A 15,848-nucleotide genomic window follows, 5' to 3' on the forward strand; every position below is an offset into this window, starting at 1 on the left:
GCGCTGCTTCCTGGCATGCTCCGCTCGCCTCCCCTTTCTCGCCAATCAGCGCGCCGGCGGTCGGCTCGTGTGGGAGGCGGGAGGAGCGAGTGCGCCTGCGCAGAGAGGTGGTGAGGGGAACTTATTCCAAAATGGCGGAGCGCGGCTACAGCTTCTCGCTCACTACCTTCAGGTACTCGTGGGGAGAGGGCTGCAGGCCTAGACTCTCAGTGAGCAGGCCGGCGGGCAAGCGGGAGGATGGTGCGCAGCCTATGCGGAGCGGTCTTCTGGCGGCGGGGCAGGACGGAGCGGGCACTTTGCAGAGTCATCCTGTTCCGCGGGGGCTGTGGAGCCGGGCCTGGGAGCGCTGGGGGGCGGCCGCGGCTGGAGCCCAGCCGAAGGGGCGGGCAAGGGGAAGGCGCCACGGGTTGGGTAGATTGGCCCTCACCTGAGGGGGACATACAGCTGCCGGGAAACTTTGGGCTGAACGGCTGCGGGCGCAGCTGAACAGTGAGGCGGGGGCTGAGGTGGGAGTCCCCCGTCCCACCCGATCTCTGTCGCTGAAGACGCTCCAAGTGCAGTCGATGCTCGTGTCTTTTCTCCTTGCTATAAGTGAGAGTAACGGTGGGGCCAACCTAAGGTCGTGCCATATAGCGAGAGCTTACGCTTTAGGGTGGTTAGGCATTCTGTAATTCTGAGCTAATTGGAAATGTGTGATGATAGCTCAGCTACAGTGCTTAGAGAGCTTGCTTCAGAAGAAAATTTGCAGGTGTGCGATTGAAAGAAGCTTTCAGATAAGTTTTAAACAGATTATTTCCCTTTCTGTTGCACTTTGTAGGTGGTATTCTCCTGTGTTATGCACAGCTTAGATGTGGGCTGATTGTGTGCCCAGAATGAATGTGCTGTTGAAGTGTTATCAGTTGAAGTGTTACTCTATACATACACTTAAGACTAATTCAGAGAGATTGAATCTAATTGGCACTATGCCTTTTTGAAACTATTAAGCTATGCAGAATTATAAAATCTGAATGCAAGAATCTTTGTGCTGCTATTGGTAAAGTGCCTCCTTAATATCAGGGAGTAATGCTGTGTAATTGCAAAGTGGGATGCTAAAGATTTGTTGTGGTTCAGCAAACGAAGCTGTTCACAGTCTAAAAGTAGGAATTTTAATGGATCAATGCAGCCAAACTTGCCTGCTTTTCTCAAGTAGATTGAGTTCTTTATTAGCTCTTGGAATTATTGTCCTAAGGGAGTTGCAGACTTTTTGTACTGTACAGAAGTGCTACATGCTGTGAAACTTGAAGCTATTTGCTTTATATACTCACATAGAAGTGAATACCCTAAGCCCTGCTTAGGCTTTCACTTAGTCACCTGGTCATTTAGCTGGGAATGGTTTATTTTGGTTTTGTGCTTACTTTTAAAAATACCTTGCTAATTTTCTGTGTATTTGAGTTGCTGGTGCAGGAAACTGTTTTTCTGGTTTGTTAGTATTTGGTAGTGGAAAAGCCAACATTCTTCCTTTGTCGCCTTTAGACACATTTTACTTGGTGTATATAATTAACTACACTGATTATCACTTGCCCTGGCTTTTTCTAACTCCTCTAACCACTGAGTTACGTAATTTTCTACTTCACTTTGCATCTGTTAAAACGGCAGTGTCTGAAATACAGACCTGGGAATAGATTCCTCATGCCAAGACACTTGTCTAGTGAGAGGCTGGCCTGTGCTGCCCTTTTTTCTTTTTCCCCTGGGTTTGAGAATGGACCCTTCAATCCTCCTCATTCTGTCTGAGTTACTTTGTTAGAGGATGCTGCATCCTTCCAAATGGGGGAATACCCGGGGATGGAATGGGAGCTGTTTCTGTCTTGTGTCATTGACCTGGTGCCTCCTTGCCAGTCAAAATGAGTCAGTGTTCTGGTACTGCCTTTTGGCAGTGAACATCAGCATCTTAGACTTCTGCTAACCACATGCATAATGCCATTTCAGCAGAAAGATGTTTCTTACTGAGTGGAAAAGTTGTTTAAAAGAGTATAAAGTTGGAGAATGAACTCGACCTCCTTCAGTGTGCGTTCCAGTCCCTGTTCCCTATGCCAGACGTGAGCTTTCATTGGGTTGCAGGCGGGTGCTGAGTATCCCAGTCTTCTGGCACTTCTTTGCCAAACCAGTCCACTTCTTTTAGAAGGTGTTGGGACTTCAGAGTTGTGGGTTTTGGGTTTAAATTCTAAATTTTAAATTTATACCTGCTGATGTAAGGAGTAAAGTGGCTTTTAAAAGCAAGTTAACTTTGGTTTGCTGTAGGAAAGATTTGAGCATATCAGAATTATGTTAGACTTACTGGGGCATTTTTTTCCTTTCAGTCCTTCTGGAAAGCTCGTTCAGATTGAATATGCTTTGGCTGCAGTGGCTGCAGGTGCTCCATCAGTTGGGATTAAAGGTATGTTCAGAAAACAGCTACTTCAGTTAAGGGCTCAGGATTCTGAGTATCATTTGGTCTATATACAATCTTTCCTCATCTTGCCTTCTTTTATATATTTTTCTTTCAGTGGATTTGCACATGTTTTAGTGGGTTTAATAGTTCCCTTTTTTCCTATATCTCTGTAATTTTCTACTACAGAGGAGGGGATCACAGAGCCCCATCCTTGGAGATGAAAACTGGGTGATTTTTGAAAACATTCCGCTGCTAGAAGCAGCTTGGCCTTTTTTTTTTTTTTTTGAGTTTCTGTTTCAAGTAACTCACTCCACCTGCATGTCCAGATCTCTAGAAATTACAGAAAAAGTTACTTTAACTTCTCAGTTACGAACATGTGCTTTAGAATCTTGGGGATGGGATTATGGAGCTATATGATTACTTAAAATGAGAAAAGATGTGAGTGGAGTCAACAAAGTATCTCCATTTAACATGCTGTCAGCTTGAAGGGCTGTTCAAAAAGGAACAAAATCCTTCACAGTCTGATCAACTTGTTCTGTGGTTTGATTGCTTTCCTTAATTGTCATTTCATATACATGAAAAAAAGTCTTGTTCCTTTCCAGCTGCAAATGGAGTGGTGTTGGCAACTGAGAAGAAGCAGAAATCCATTCTGTATGATGAAAGGAGTGTCCACAAAGTAGAGCCAATTACCAAACATATAGGTTTAGTTTACAGCGGTATGGGTCCAGATTACAGGTATTAAAAAGTTGTGTTTGGTCACCATTTGTATTTGTTTTCCTACAAGAGATGTGAGAAACAGAGCAATTAGCTGTTCCTTTCTAAGCAAATGGTGTATGTTACAGTATAAGGCATTAACTTAAAGCTTTTCTTAATATATCCAATACCTTGTCAAATAACTTTGAAGAATGAGTATAGAATGAATAGCAGTGTAATTCAACCTTTAGCTTCTCAGAAATTACTCGGTTGATAATGATAACTCAGCACAGTCCATGTTTTCTTACACTGGTGTTAACGCCAGATGCCCAATTCCTTAGCTTTCAGTTCTGGTTGTAACAGTTGGAACATTTCTGGCATACTCATTTTGTCTTTGTTTTTAGAGTACTTGTGCACAGAGCTCGGAAGCTGGCCCAGCAATATTACCTGGTTTATCATGAGCCCATTCCAACAGCTCAGCTGGTACAGAGAATTGCTTCTGTGATGCAGGAATACACGCAGTCTGGGTATGTGGCTTTCTGAACCGTGAAGTTGCTTAGAACAATCATGTCCTTTAAAAAGTAAGGAGTTAAAACAATCTGGTGACATAGCTTTTTCTGTCAAAAAGGCAGTTTTCCAGTGGAGAGTGCTCACAGAAAGCAGGCCAGCAGGAGGAGCACTGACTGGCAAGAGGTGAGATAGGGACTCCACATCTTGCAGACAAATACATTGGAACAAGGCAGCTTGCACTCGGTTTTGTGTTGTTCCTGGATTAGTTATTCCTGAGCATGGCACTGGGCTGGTAGGAAGTGACTGTGACCAGATTAAGGGATCTAAAAATAATGTAGAGAAGTTTGGGTTTCAATGCTGTGATTTCTTAGTTCAGATTTCTTTTTTCCTCTGTAGTGGTGTTCGTCCGTTTGGTGTGTCGCTGCTAATATGCGGCTGGAATGAAGGGCGGCCGTACTTGTTTCAGTCAGATCCATCTGTAAGTATCCTAGACTTATAAATTCTGCTTTTGTAAAACTTTGTGTGCTCTTGAAATACTTTCTGTGATGAGAAGAATGCAGAGCTAAAATAAAAGATCCCTTAACATAACTTCAGAATGAGCAATTTCATTAGGTGCTTGGAGCAAGCTTAGATCATTCTGTGCCTACGTGTTCCTGTAAAATGGATGGAAGTCCAACCAAAACCTGGTGTATTGTGGAACGTAATGGCTGTGCTCCAGTATTTAAGGGCAGTGGTTAGTTTGAATTTATTTGCTGTGTTTGCACTGCACTTCTGAAAAGCTGCCCTTTGATGCCTGTGTAATGCTTTATGTCAGACAAAAAATGTGGTCACTATAGTGATCACCCATAAGCTTCAGAAATCTGAATTACTACCTGATGCTGAAATGTAAAAAGCAAAATGCAGGTGCCTTTTGTAGGTAATTTAACTGGGGCCTAGAACTGCTGATGGTTTTCATGTTAGAAGATGGAAGAGGAGTGATGGTGAAATGTCCTCTTAGTAGCCAAGATAAATCAGATGGCTGATTTGCAACAAGTTGTTTACACATCACAGAGTGGTAGGGTTTAGAAGGGAACTCTAAGGGTCATCTAGTCCAAAGGGTCACCCAGAGCAGGTTGAACAGGATTGTGACCAGGTGGGTTTTGAAAGTCTCTAGAGGAGGGGACTCCATAACCTCTCTGGGCAGCTGGCTCTAGCACCTTCAGAGGAAATAAGCTTTTCCTTATGCTATGGTGGAACTTCTTGTGTTCTATGTATGTGCCCATTGTCCCATCCTCCTAAACCCCACCCTTTAGCTATTGGTAAGTTTCCCTCTCAGTCTTTTCCAGGCTAGAGAGTCCCAGGTCTCTCAGCCTCTCCTTGCAAGAGATGCTCCAGTCCCCTCAGCATCTTTTTGGCCCTCTGTTGGACTGTCAAGTAGTTCCCTGTCTTTCTTGAACTGGGGAGCCCAGAACTGGACCCAGTTCTCCAGGTGTGGCTTCACTAGGGCAGAGTAGAGGAGGAGGAGAACATCTCTCACCCTGCTGGTCATGCTTTTCTTAATGTCCCCATTACTTAATCTTAAATAAGAATAAATGAAATGCATTAAGTACAGTGACTCTCTGGAAATATCTGACTGTAGTCATTCTCAAGGGCAAACAGACTTTCTGTTCAATTAAAATTAAAATTGTGCTAATGACTTGGGAAATTCACCTTTCAAAGTGGCAGGAGGATGAAAAAACCTGGGCCCCTATACAAGTGAGTAGTATGTTTTCACAGCATGTGTTTCCATACCGAATCAGTCATGATCCATACTGAGAACATGCAGTATTTTCATAATTGCTTCTGGCCTTTTTGCCAAGTAATGGAACATGTAATACTTGCCCATGTTCAACACCACAATTGAACAGCCTGTTGCTTTCACAGGGAGCTTACTTTGCATGGAAAGCAACAGCAATGGGAAAAAATTATGTCAATGGGAAAACATTCCTGGAGAAAAGGTAATGTGTTTGACTGTCTGAAAGGCTACTCTGCTTTGTTCTGCTTCTGTGTAGAACAGCCAGGTAAAAAAATGCATGCTTCTGTATTATCAGAACAATGATAATTATTATTTTGATATTTGAAAATACCAAGAACAGCTTCTTCCAGTTTACTTATTTCAAATTGCACAGAAAAAATTGCTTTACATAAACTCCAGCTTCTGTGTTTATGGAGAATTATTTCACTGCGGTGAGCATTATACCCACTATATTTGCAGAAATGTCAGGAGGGAAAGTAGAGACTTCTGGGGTTGGGTTTGTTGGGTTTTTTTGTTTGTTTTTTTACAAGTAATAATTTTGAATATTAACAGTAACTATGAACTTTGACTATTCACAGTGCTTACAAGTAACATTTGTATGAGAAACAGGAAGATTTTAGTAGTGTTTGAGTTTTTAGAGACTTCAGGTTTGTTAGGATTTGGAAAGATCTTTGTCTCATGCTGAAATACATGAACTTCTGTTCACAGATACAATGAGGATTTGGAGCTTGAAGATGCCATTCATACAGCTATCTTAACACTAAAGGTTAGCAAGAATTGAAGAAATTAGTTTCTTTCTGTTAAGACATCACTGGTAGGATTCACTGAACTGTATTTTCTTTCACAGGAAAGCTTTGAAGGGCAAATGACAGAAGACAACATTGAAGTTGGCATCTGCAATGAAGCTGGTTTCAGGAGGCTTACTCCAACCGAGGTTAAGGACTACTTGGCTGCGATAGCCTAGTAGCAACAGAGCAAGACTGTGTGATTCACACAAAGGTCTTTTTAATTTTGGCTACTTAGACATTTTTGTTTTGCCATTTTTGCGTACTTATTTCTACATGGTTTGAGAGAGGTTTTTTTTAAACACCATGGGTGGAAATGCCACAATCCTGATATTGTAATACACAGAATCTTACCAGTAATTCTTTCCCCTTGTACAAGGAGACTTTGGACACAAAAAACTGTACAAAATGTAAAGTTAAAATGACAGCTTGAAACAGGCTAAAGAATAAAATTTGAAGGCCACCGTTTTGGGGGAAAGTGTCTGTCTGTCTTTTTTATCCATAGTTTGTCTGCATCAAGCTGAGATTTCAGTAGTTTTGTTGTCGAGGAAATAAATCTCCACATACAGCCGTGATAAACTCATGTTAGACCTTCTTTATATAACTGAAATTTTGAGTGGTCAGGATAATCTTTTTGCTTTGGAATGCTGTTTAAATATGAAGTAACTTCCAAAAAAACCCTGTTTTACCTGGTGTAAGAGATCATGTGCTTCCATAACAGGCAGAAGAGTTTTCATTTCAGGTGTTATCTACTTGACCCTCGTGGTCTTTGTGTCTCAAGATCTTGTTTCCTATTCCTGAGGTTATTTTTACAGCCCTAAAATTGACACTCTTTCAACCCACAAATATTTTTAGAAGTGACGGAAGTAAGAAAACTTACTGAAAACTAAATGCATTTATCACCACCCATGAAAATCAGCAACAGTTACAAAGCAGAAGGAGAAATGTCATTACTTTGTCCCTTGAATTGTGCTCACGTATCTTCCAACTTACAGGAAGCTGCAGTGATGAATGGAACACTCATTTATGCATCCCAGCTTTCACAGGTGCAGAACTAGATGCTTGAGTGTTTTGCTAGGTGGGGTGTATGTATCTGTACACTTGGTATGTGTATAGAGTACTCAGGATATATGTACCACAAAAGAAACAGGATGAATGTATGTCCTGTTTTCAGCAGGAATAATCTGCTCTGCTGTCATGTAACTTACCTCTTGAAGATTTTCTTATTTTTAAAGCAATCTGATTGTTAAAATGAACTGTGATAGCTGGGTCACTGCTTGTAGGTAAGGTTAAGCAGGTCTGGGAGAGCAGCCTGTTTGGTTAGGTGTCAGCCAGCCATAACCCACAGAGGAAACACTGAGTTAGTCTGCAGAAAGCAGTGCACAAGCTTAGTTGATCTCTTCTTTCTGATGTCTGTCTTTCGATCTCTCAAAGTTCTCATTAGGTAAAAAAGCATGCCATGAATGAAGTTTTGTTTCCTTGTGTCAGAAATAAAAGCTCTGTTCAGATGACTCATTAAGACTTTGTCCAGCTCGCTTCTTGAGTATTTTATTCTGAAAACCAATCGATGCTCTGGTTCTTAGAGTGAAAATGAACAGCCAGGAGCTGAAACTGGAGTTATGTTTCTGGATCTTTTAAGGTTCCAGAATCATTTGGGAAAGTAGAATGCTACTGAAGTATTCATATATGTTTGGTCAGTTTTTTATTCCAATGTGTAAGGAATTTTATATATGAAAAAATGCAATGAGTTACATGAATTGTAGCAGCTTTGTCTCCTCTGCTAGTTGTTTAGTGAAGAACACTGTGTAAAAGGTAGTTGAAACCAAAGCAACTTTGAATAAATCACACAGCTCACTCCAGTGGGTGAAGGAAGAAAATGGTGAAGGTTTGGGGATGCGTGGTTTTGATGGGTTGGTTTGTTTTTGGGTTTGGGGTTTTTTTTGTTCTGCTTTGGCCTTTTTTGTTTGCTGTGACTGGAAGTTTGAGACTTTTTTTTGTTTTGTTTCTTTGATTTTTTTTTTTTTAACTGCTGTCTTAGTACAATTTTCTTCTTTTTACAAGATGACAAATGGAAAGTGAACAAATAGTATCTTCTGTTGTGCTTTAATGAGTGAAATGTAGTAACTGTTCTGTGCACTGTACAGAATCTTGTGCTTTGAGTAAGAAAAATGTTACCCTTCAGATACTTGACAACTGGTACAACTGTTGAGGGGTGTTTTGCCCCCCCACCCCATTAGGACAGCCATCCATTATCACATGGGGTATTTTCACTGCAGTGTGTACTCTAGAAGTGGTGTTAGTTTTACTTCATGTTACAGACCAACTTAAATGGGTGGCAACACTACATCAGTATCCTTGCCAGATGCTCTCGGTGTCTGTGGTGGTTTGAAAGGAAAGGCTTTGCTTTCCCTCCCCCACTGAGAAAGAAACCACGGCTAAGCCCAGTCGGAGAAATGAGAGTATATTTTACAAGGAAACAGATTATATGTAACACAACAAATACAGGTATTTTACAATATATACAGGAATATACAGCAAATGAACTCAACCAGAAACCAGACCCCCCACAGAGGGGGCTTCCCCCTGTGCCCCCTTCAACCCCCTACCTCCCTTCTCCCCCAAAAGAGGTAGAAGAAGAGATGAGGACAGTTAACAGGGCAGGAAAAGAATAAAGGCCTTGCACAGGGAGTTAGTATCTTATCTTAGTTGGCCAGAATCCCAGAAGCAGATCCAGCCGAAAGGGACAGTGAAGGAAGGAAGACTGAGAGAAAGTTCCCAACTCCCCTGGGTCCAATCTCTCCTCCCACAATCCTACCAATGAAATTCGTTTAGAAAACCAAAATATTTTACAAACATTTAGCCAGTGTGCCCCTTCCTTAAAGGCACAGCGTCAAACGGCCACAATCCACCCCTTCTAAACAATTTCATTGGTCGTTCGCACTGTCCATCCAATCGGAAACAATATTTACAGTTCGTGAGTAAAGTTCATAGTCCGTTCCGGCTATACTCAGATGTAGATGATTCAGAAGTCCAAACAAGTCAGGAAATAGGAAAATGGAAACCAGCTTGTCTCTCCGCAGACGAAGTGAATAAAAGGCAAACAGGAACACAGGGACTCTCAGTTGACTCAGGGCTCTCAGGGTTCGTGCACTGTAGATTCCTCAGGGATTCTTCCTTTGGGCGCGTTGTAGCTGTACAACAGTCTGAAATTAAGCTCTTTCAGCTAAAGTTAAATTTCTTTGTGGAATACACTGAATTTGACCATTCTCTTGCATTACCCAATAAGTGTGACCCGGACCTTCTGCTGAAACCACCCCTCGGACAGGTTTAGCCTCTCCTGAGGGCGAAAATACCCAAACAGTTTTACCTAACAGATTCTTTTCTCTAACAACAGGAACTCTATCACCTTCTACTCTCCGTAGCAGATCTGAATGTGCCGGTCCAGCTCGGTTCACTGAACCTCTACTATTCACCAGCCAGGTTGCTTGTGCTAAATGCTTCTCCCAGTTTTTCAAAGATCCACCTCCCATGGCTTTGAGAGTGGTCTTCAACAAACCGTTGTAGCGTTCAATCTTGCCTGCAGCTGGTGCATAGTAAGGAATATGGAAAATCCACTCAATACCGTGCTCTTTTGCCCAGCTCTTTACAAGGTTGTTCTTGAAATGAGTTCCGTTGTCTGACTCAATCCTCTCTGGAGTTCCGTGTCTCCACAGGATCTGTCTCTCCAGACCCAGAATGGTGTTGCTTGCAGTTGCATGTGGAACTGCATAAGTTTCCAGTCATCCGGTGTTTGCCTCTACCATAGTAAGCACGTACTGCTTACCAGAACGAGAACGTGGTAGAGTGATGTAGTCAATCTGCCAAGCTTCACCATATCTGTACTTGGACCATCTGTCACCATACCACAAGGGCTTAATTCGCTTTGCCTGCTTAATAGCAGCACAAATGTCACAGTCATGGATGACTTGTGTGATAGCATCCATGGAAATGTCTATGGATCTGTCACGAGCCCATTGGTATGTTGCATCTCTGCCTTGATGTCCTGATGAATCGTGAGCCCACCGAGCTAAGAATATCTCCCCTCGGTGTTTCCAGTCAAGATCAAGTTCAGAGTCCTTGTCTACTTGAGAAACTCTTGCAGCTAAATCTGCTTGATGGTTGTGCTGCTGTTCCTCAGTAGCTCTGCTCCTAGGAATGTGAGCATCAATGTGTCTCACTCTCACTGGAATTCTCTCGATTCGATCAGCAATGTCTTGCCACAGGTCGGCTGCCCAGATGGGTTTTCCTTTCCTCTGCCAGCCATTCTTCTTCCAGTTCTTTAGCCAACCCCATAGAGCATTGGCTACCATCCATGAGTCGGTGTAGAGATAAAGCTTTGGCCATCTCTCACGTTCAGCCACGTCGAGAGCTAGCTGGACAGCTTTTACCTCTGCAAACTGACTGGATTCTCCTTCTCCATCCTTCGCCTCTGCAACTCGGCGTGTTGGACTCCACACTGCAGACTTCCACCTTCGCTTGTTCCCGACGAGACGACAGGAACCGTCTGTGAACAAAGCATATTTCTTTTCATCATCAGAAAGGTCATTGTAAGGAGGAGCTTCCTCAGCACGAGTTACTCTCTCCTCTGGAGGTTTAGCACAGTTGGTATCTTCAGGCCAACTTGAGATCACCTCCACCAGACCAGGTCTTTCAAGATTTCCCATTCGAGCTCTCTGTGTTATCAGGGCCATCCACTTAGACCAGGTGGAATCTGTGGCATGATGTGGTGTGGAACCTTTGCCTTTGAACATCCAATTCAAAACTGGCAATCTGGGAGCTAAAAGAAGTTGTGATTCAGTTCCAATCACTTCAGAAGCTGCTTTCACTCCTTCATAGGCAGCTAGAATCTCTTTCTCTGTTGGAGTGTAATTAGCTTCTGAACCTCTGTAACCTCGACTCCAGAAGCCAAGAGGTCGTCCACGTGTCTCACCTGGAGCTTTTTGCCACAAGCACCAGGTTGGACCATTGTCACCTGCAGCCGTGTACAAAATGTTCTTAATGTCTGGACCATCTCGGACAGGTCCCAGACCCACTGCTTGTACCACTTCTTGCTTTATCTGGTCAAAGGCTGCTTGTTGTTCAGGTCCCCAGTGGAAACTGTTCCTCTTCCGAGTCACATCATACAGAGGTTTCACAATCTGACTGTATCCAGGAATGTGTAGTCTCCAAAATCCCACTATCCCCAAGAAACGTAGAGTTTCTTGCTTGTTCGTGGGATTTGCCATGGTAGAGACTCTATTTACCACATCCACTGGAATGTGTCGGCGTCCATCCTGCCACTGCACTCCCAGAAACTGGATCTCTGTGGTAGGACCTTTCACTTTGTCTCTCTTGATGGCAAAACCTGCATTCAGAAGAATGTCCATGATTTTGTTGCCTTTCTCAAAGACTTCCTCAGCAGTTTTACCCCAGACGATGATATCATCGATGAACTGGATATGTTCTGGAGCACCACCTTCCTCCAGAGCATCATGGATTACTGCATGACAGATGCTGGAGCTGTGGATCCAGCCCATTGGCAGTCGGTTGAAAGTGTACTGGATTCCTCTCCAAGTGAAAGCAAACTGAGGCCTGCATTCCTCTGCTATGGGAATAGAGAAGAAGGCATTAGCAATGTCTATGGTAGCATACCATTTGGCCTCTTTGGATTCCAGCTCATACTGGAGTTCCATCATGTCTGGTACTGCTGCACTCATAGGCGGAGTTACTTCATTCAGGGCTCGGTAGTCCACTGTCAGACGCCAGTCTCCATTCGGCTTTCGCACAGGCCACACTGGACTGTTGAAAGGTGAATGAGTTTTGCTGATGACTTTCTGACTCTCCAACTGACGAATCAGATTCTGAATGGGCAACAAAGAGTCACGGTTGGTTCTGTATTGTCTGTGATGCACAGTCCGAGAAGCAACCGGCAACTTAATGTCCTGAATCTTGTGTTGTCCCACAACTGCAGATTCATCAGAAAGCTCAGGTCTAGCAGACAGCTTCAGTTTTTGTCCATCAATTTCTACAGAAGCTACTCCAAAAGCCCATTTGTAACCTTTAGGGTCCTTGAAACGCCCTTCTCTCAGAAAATCAATTCCCAAAATACAAGGTGCATCAGGTCCGGTCACAACTGTATGCTTCTTCCACTGCTTACCAGTTAGACTTATATTAACCTCCACCTTACTTAACTCTTGAGATCCACCAGTGACTCCCAGAATAGTTATGGACTCTGATCCCTGATAATTTGATGGCAATAAGGTGCACTGAGCTCCTGTGTCAACCAAGGCCCTGTACTTCCGAAAGTGTGAAGTGCCAGGCCACTGGATGTACACATCCCAATAGATTCTGTTATCTCCATTATCCCTCTCCTCCCCCTGGCGGGAGGCAGGGCACCCCTAATTATGGGGAACATTTCCACAGGTGCAACGAGCACACTGTGCAGTGTTAGAACTGGAGTCACTGTTGGAGCTGTCATTGTTGTCCTGGGGAACTGTAGAGGTAACAGCTACCCTTCTGGTATTGCTACCCTGGGTTCTGCTACTTTGCAGTTCTCTCAGTCTCCTGAAAAGATTAGAAGTTGGTTGACCATCCCACCTGCTCATGTTCTCACCAAACTGATCACGTAGAGTTATCCAAATGGTCCTACGTGATTGCCTTGGTAGTCCGTTTTGGTTTGGCCTGTTTTGGAATGACCTCCTTGGAGGACGTCTATTCCTCACAGCTGAAACCTGCACCCACCTGGAGGAAGAATTGGAATCATCTCTTTGTGCCAATTGGCATAAGGAATCTTTGATTTCATCCTTCAGCTCTCTCATGCAATCCTTTATCTCACTAGACAGAGCTTTAATGGCTGAAACCAAAGAAACACGTGTCATGCTATCATCCAATTGTCTTAGTTGATCAGTGAATTGGCCAACCGTAGGAGGATCTCCACCATAATTTCTTGCCACAATTCTACTTGCCAGAATGTTTGCATAATTGGAAGGAGCAAGTTTGATGAGCTTTTTAGCAAGACCAGCTGCCACAGGAATATCATCAGGATTCAGAGTATCATGGTCACCATAGAGTATCTCTCTAATGGCAAACTCCCTCAGACGCTTAATTCCCTCATCTATGGTAGTCCAGGGCTTAGGATTCCATGGAAGGTCATCTCGGGAAGGGTATCTCAGGGAAACCGCCATTAAAAGGCGTATCCACAGATTAACCTTACCGAGAATCCTGGCTAGATGTCTGTCTATTCCATTATCCTTTGAGAGAGTTCCTAGCTGAGCTGCTGACTTGTCTCCAACTATTAGAGCTGGAGCACCTGTATCATAACACCTAGCAAGCCAAGATAGGATGGGTTCCTTATCTGCTCTGAGGTAATCTTTGCGGACATTGCGAATCTCCTCCCTCGGTGACGAGCATTCGGTGATGTCATCTTGCTCTCCATCTATCACATCTTCCTGAACCTTTTGTCCCCATAATCCTGCTGTCACTCTCCTAAGGACCTCTTTAAGCTGAAAAGCACCACTGCCAGCTGCTGTCTTAGCTGCATCTCCATCCTGTGATGATCTCAATAACTCAGCTATATCTCTAAGACAAATCTTCTCCTCATCTTCAGCAGGCACTTTCCTAGCAGAGGTTCCCTCACCAGGATCAGTCTGTCTAGTAGAGGTTCCCTCACCGGGATCGGTCTCCTGCTCTTCTCCTCCATTAGCTCCTGGATCAGCTTTGGCCTTTCCACCTCTGGTCTTTAAGACTGCTACTTGTTTAACTGGAGCTGTGTTTGAATTTACAGCCATCCTGATAGAAGCTGACAGGTCCTGATCTAAATCAGCCGCCGTGGGGGCCCCTTCCGGTCCTGTCATGGCGGACGGAAATGACCTTGCCTCACTACCGGTCGCCATCTTGGGAATGGGAGCTGCCCCTGGCTGCTTGCCAAAGTCATAGAGTGGAGCATTTAAGGCTGCTTTGCCAATAGGTTTTGCTATTTTTCTAACTGATGCAGCCCCTTCCTCATCACTCGAGGACTCTGGGGCAGATTTAGAGGAACGCCTACGCTTTCTAGATTTTTGTTTAATCACAAAACATGGTCGAGAAACCTTTTTCTCTATATATAGAGCCCACAGCAGATACACAATAATTATCAGCAACAGCAGGATTACACCCGTCAAATAAATCACCTTAAGATCCCAGCCAGCACTTAAAGTTACTCTTTGACCTCCTGAAGTGTTAAACTCCCTTATCTCGATCGGCAGAGTGGAAGACGTTCTATTGCCGTAATTAGTGAGCCGAAAAAAACCCAAACAGTGTTTATACAACAGCTGGATCCTATGCATAAACCACAAATAGATTTTACGCATTAAATATTTACCTATCTGGTCTAACATCAACCCGATGCAGTACCGGTAGACCAACATGCCACAGACCGAGAAGAATAAACGTTCTAAAACCCAGAGCACCTTCATTTCGTTTCTCCGGCTGAGACAAGCAATAAATCAACTTAATTACTTAATTGCCCGGCCCCACGTTGGGCGCCAATAAAAAAGAGTGTGGTGGTTTGAAAGGAAAGGCTTTGCTTTCCCTCCCCCACTGAGAAAGAAACCACGGCTAAGCCCAGTCGGAGAAATGAGAGTATATTTTACAAGGAAACAGATTATATGTAACACAACAAATACAGGTATTTTACAATATATACAGGAATATACAGCAAATGAACTCAACCAGAAACCAGACCCCCCACAGAGGGGGCTTCCCCCTGTGCCCCCTTCAACCCCCTACCTCCCTTCTCCCCCAAAAGAGGTAGAAAAAGAGATGAGGACAGTTAACAGGGCAGGAAAAGAATAAAGGCCTTGCACAGGGAGTTAGTATCTTATCTTAGTTGGCCAGAATCCCAGAAGCAGATCCAGCCGAAAGGGACAGTGAAGGAAGGAAGACTGAGAGAAAGTTCCCAACTCCCCTGGGTCCAATCTCTCCTCCCACAATCCTACCAATGAAATTCATTTAGAAAACCAAAATATTTTACAAACATTTAGCCAGTGTGCCCCTTCCTTAAAGGCACAGCGTCAAACGGCCACAGTGTCCTTGTCTACCAGGTTGCCTTAGTGTTTTTAGGAATGTAAATGGTTTGAATAGTGTGATTTGATGATGATGATTAAATGGTAGTACCTTTTACAGAAGGAATAGAAGTATGTCTCGAGAAAGATGACGATGCTGTCACAGCACCAGTACATAGTCTTACTTTTGACCATCATTTTGAAACTGTCAGTAACTTTCCTTTGGCTGTCCCTCTGAGGGATGATCTGTCATCATATTTCTGGGGTAGTACTTAATTGCACCATGCTTTGCATGAAAGGAGAAGGGTAGGTCACAAAATCATTTTGGTTGGAAGAGACCTTCAAGATCAAAGTCCAACCATTATCTAACTCTGCCAAGCCTGGTGCTAAACCACGTCTCTCAGCACCGCATATTTCTTGTCTTTTAAATCCCTTCAGGGATTCAACCACCTTCCTGGGGAACCTATTCCAGTATTTAATAACCCTTTGAGTAAAAAATTTTCCTCTGATACCAAATCTAAACCTCCCCTGCGGCAACTTGAGGCCATTTCCTCTCCTAGTAACTAAAGACTGGGGTCTCATCATTTGGTTTATTGTCAGCTACTCATTTTGATGAGCCA

General features: G+C 43.5%; 1 protein-coding gene across 1 annotated transcript; it reads left to right on the forward strand.

Moving 5' to 3' along the window:
* The first annotated feature begins 76 nt into the window (after positions 1 to 76).
* PSMA2 (proteasome 20S subunit alpha 2) lies at positions 77 to 7,026 on the forward strand. Its single transcript, XM_009904743.2, has 8 exons — positions 77 to 172; positions 2,337 to 2,413; positions 3,010 to 3,142; positions 3,505 to 3,627; positions 4,007 to 4,088; positions 5,513 to 5,586; positions 6,093 to 6,150; positions 6,232 to 7,026. The coding sequence occupies exons 1-8, from the start codon at positions 132 to 134 to the stop codon at positions 6,346 to 6,348; spliced, it is 705 nt and encodes a 234-aa protein (XP_009903045.1). The 5' UTR covers positions 77 to 131; the 3' UTR covers positions 6,349 to 7,026.
* The last annotated feature ends 8,822 nt before the right edge of the window (positions 7,027 to 15,848 follow it).

This window comes from Dryobates pubescens, chromosome 4, assembly GCF_014839835.1.
Source record: "Dryobates pubescens isolate bDryPub1 chromosome 4, bDryPub1.pri, whole genome shotgun sequence".
NCBI lineage: Eukaryota > Metazoa > Chordata > Aves > Piciformes > Picidae > Dryobates > Dryobates pubescens.

Bases quoted from the DNA above. Each gene is read 5' to 3' on its own strand.
- PSMA2 (XM_009904743.2), top strand. From the start codon at position 132: ATGGCGGAGCGCGGCTACAGCTTCTCGCTCACTACCTTCAG. The intron at 173-2,336 runs GTACTCGTGGGG...TTTTCCTTTCAG, and splicing joins TTCTCGCTCACTACCTTCAG to TCCTTCTGGAAAGCTCGTTC. The intron at 3,628-4,006 runs GTATGTGGCTTT...TTTCCTCTGTAG, and splicing joins CAGGAATACACGCAGTCTGG to TGGTGTTCGTCCGTTTGGTG.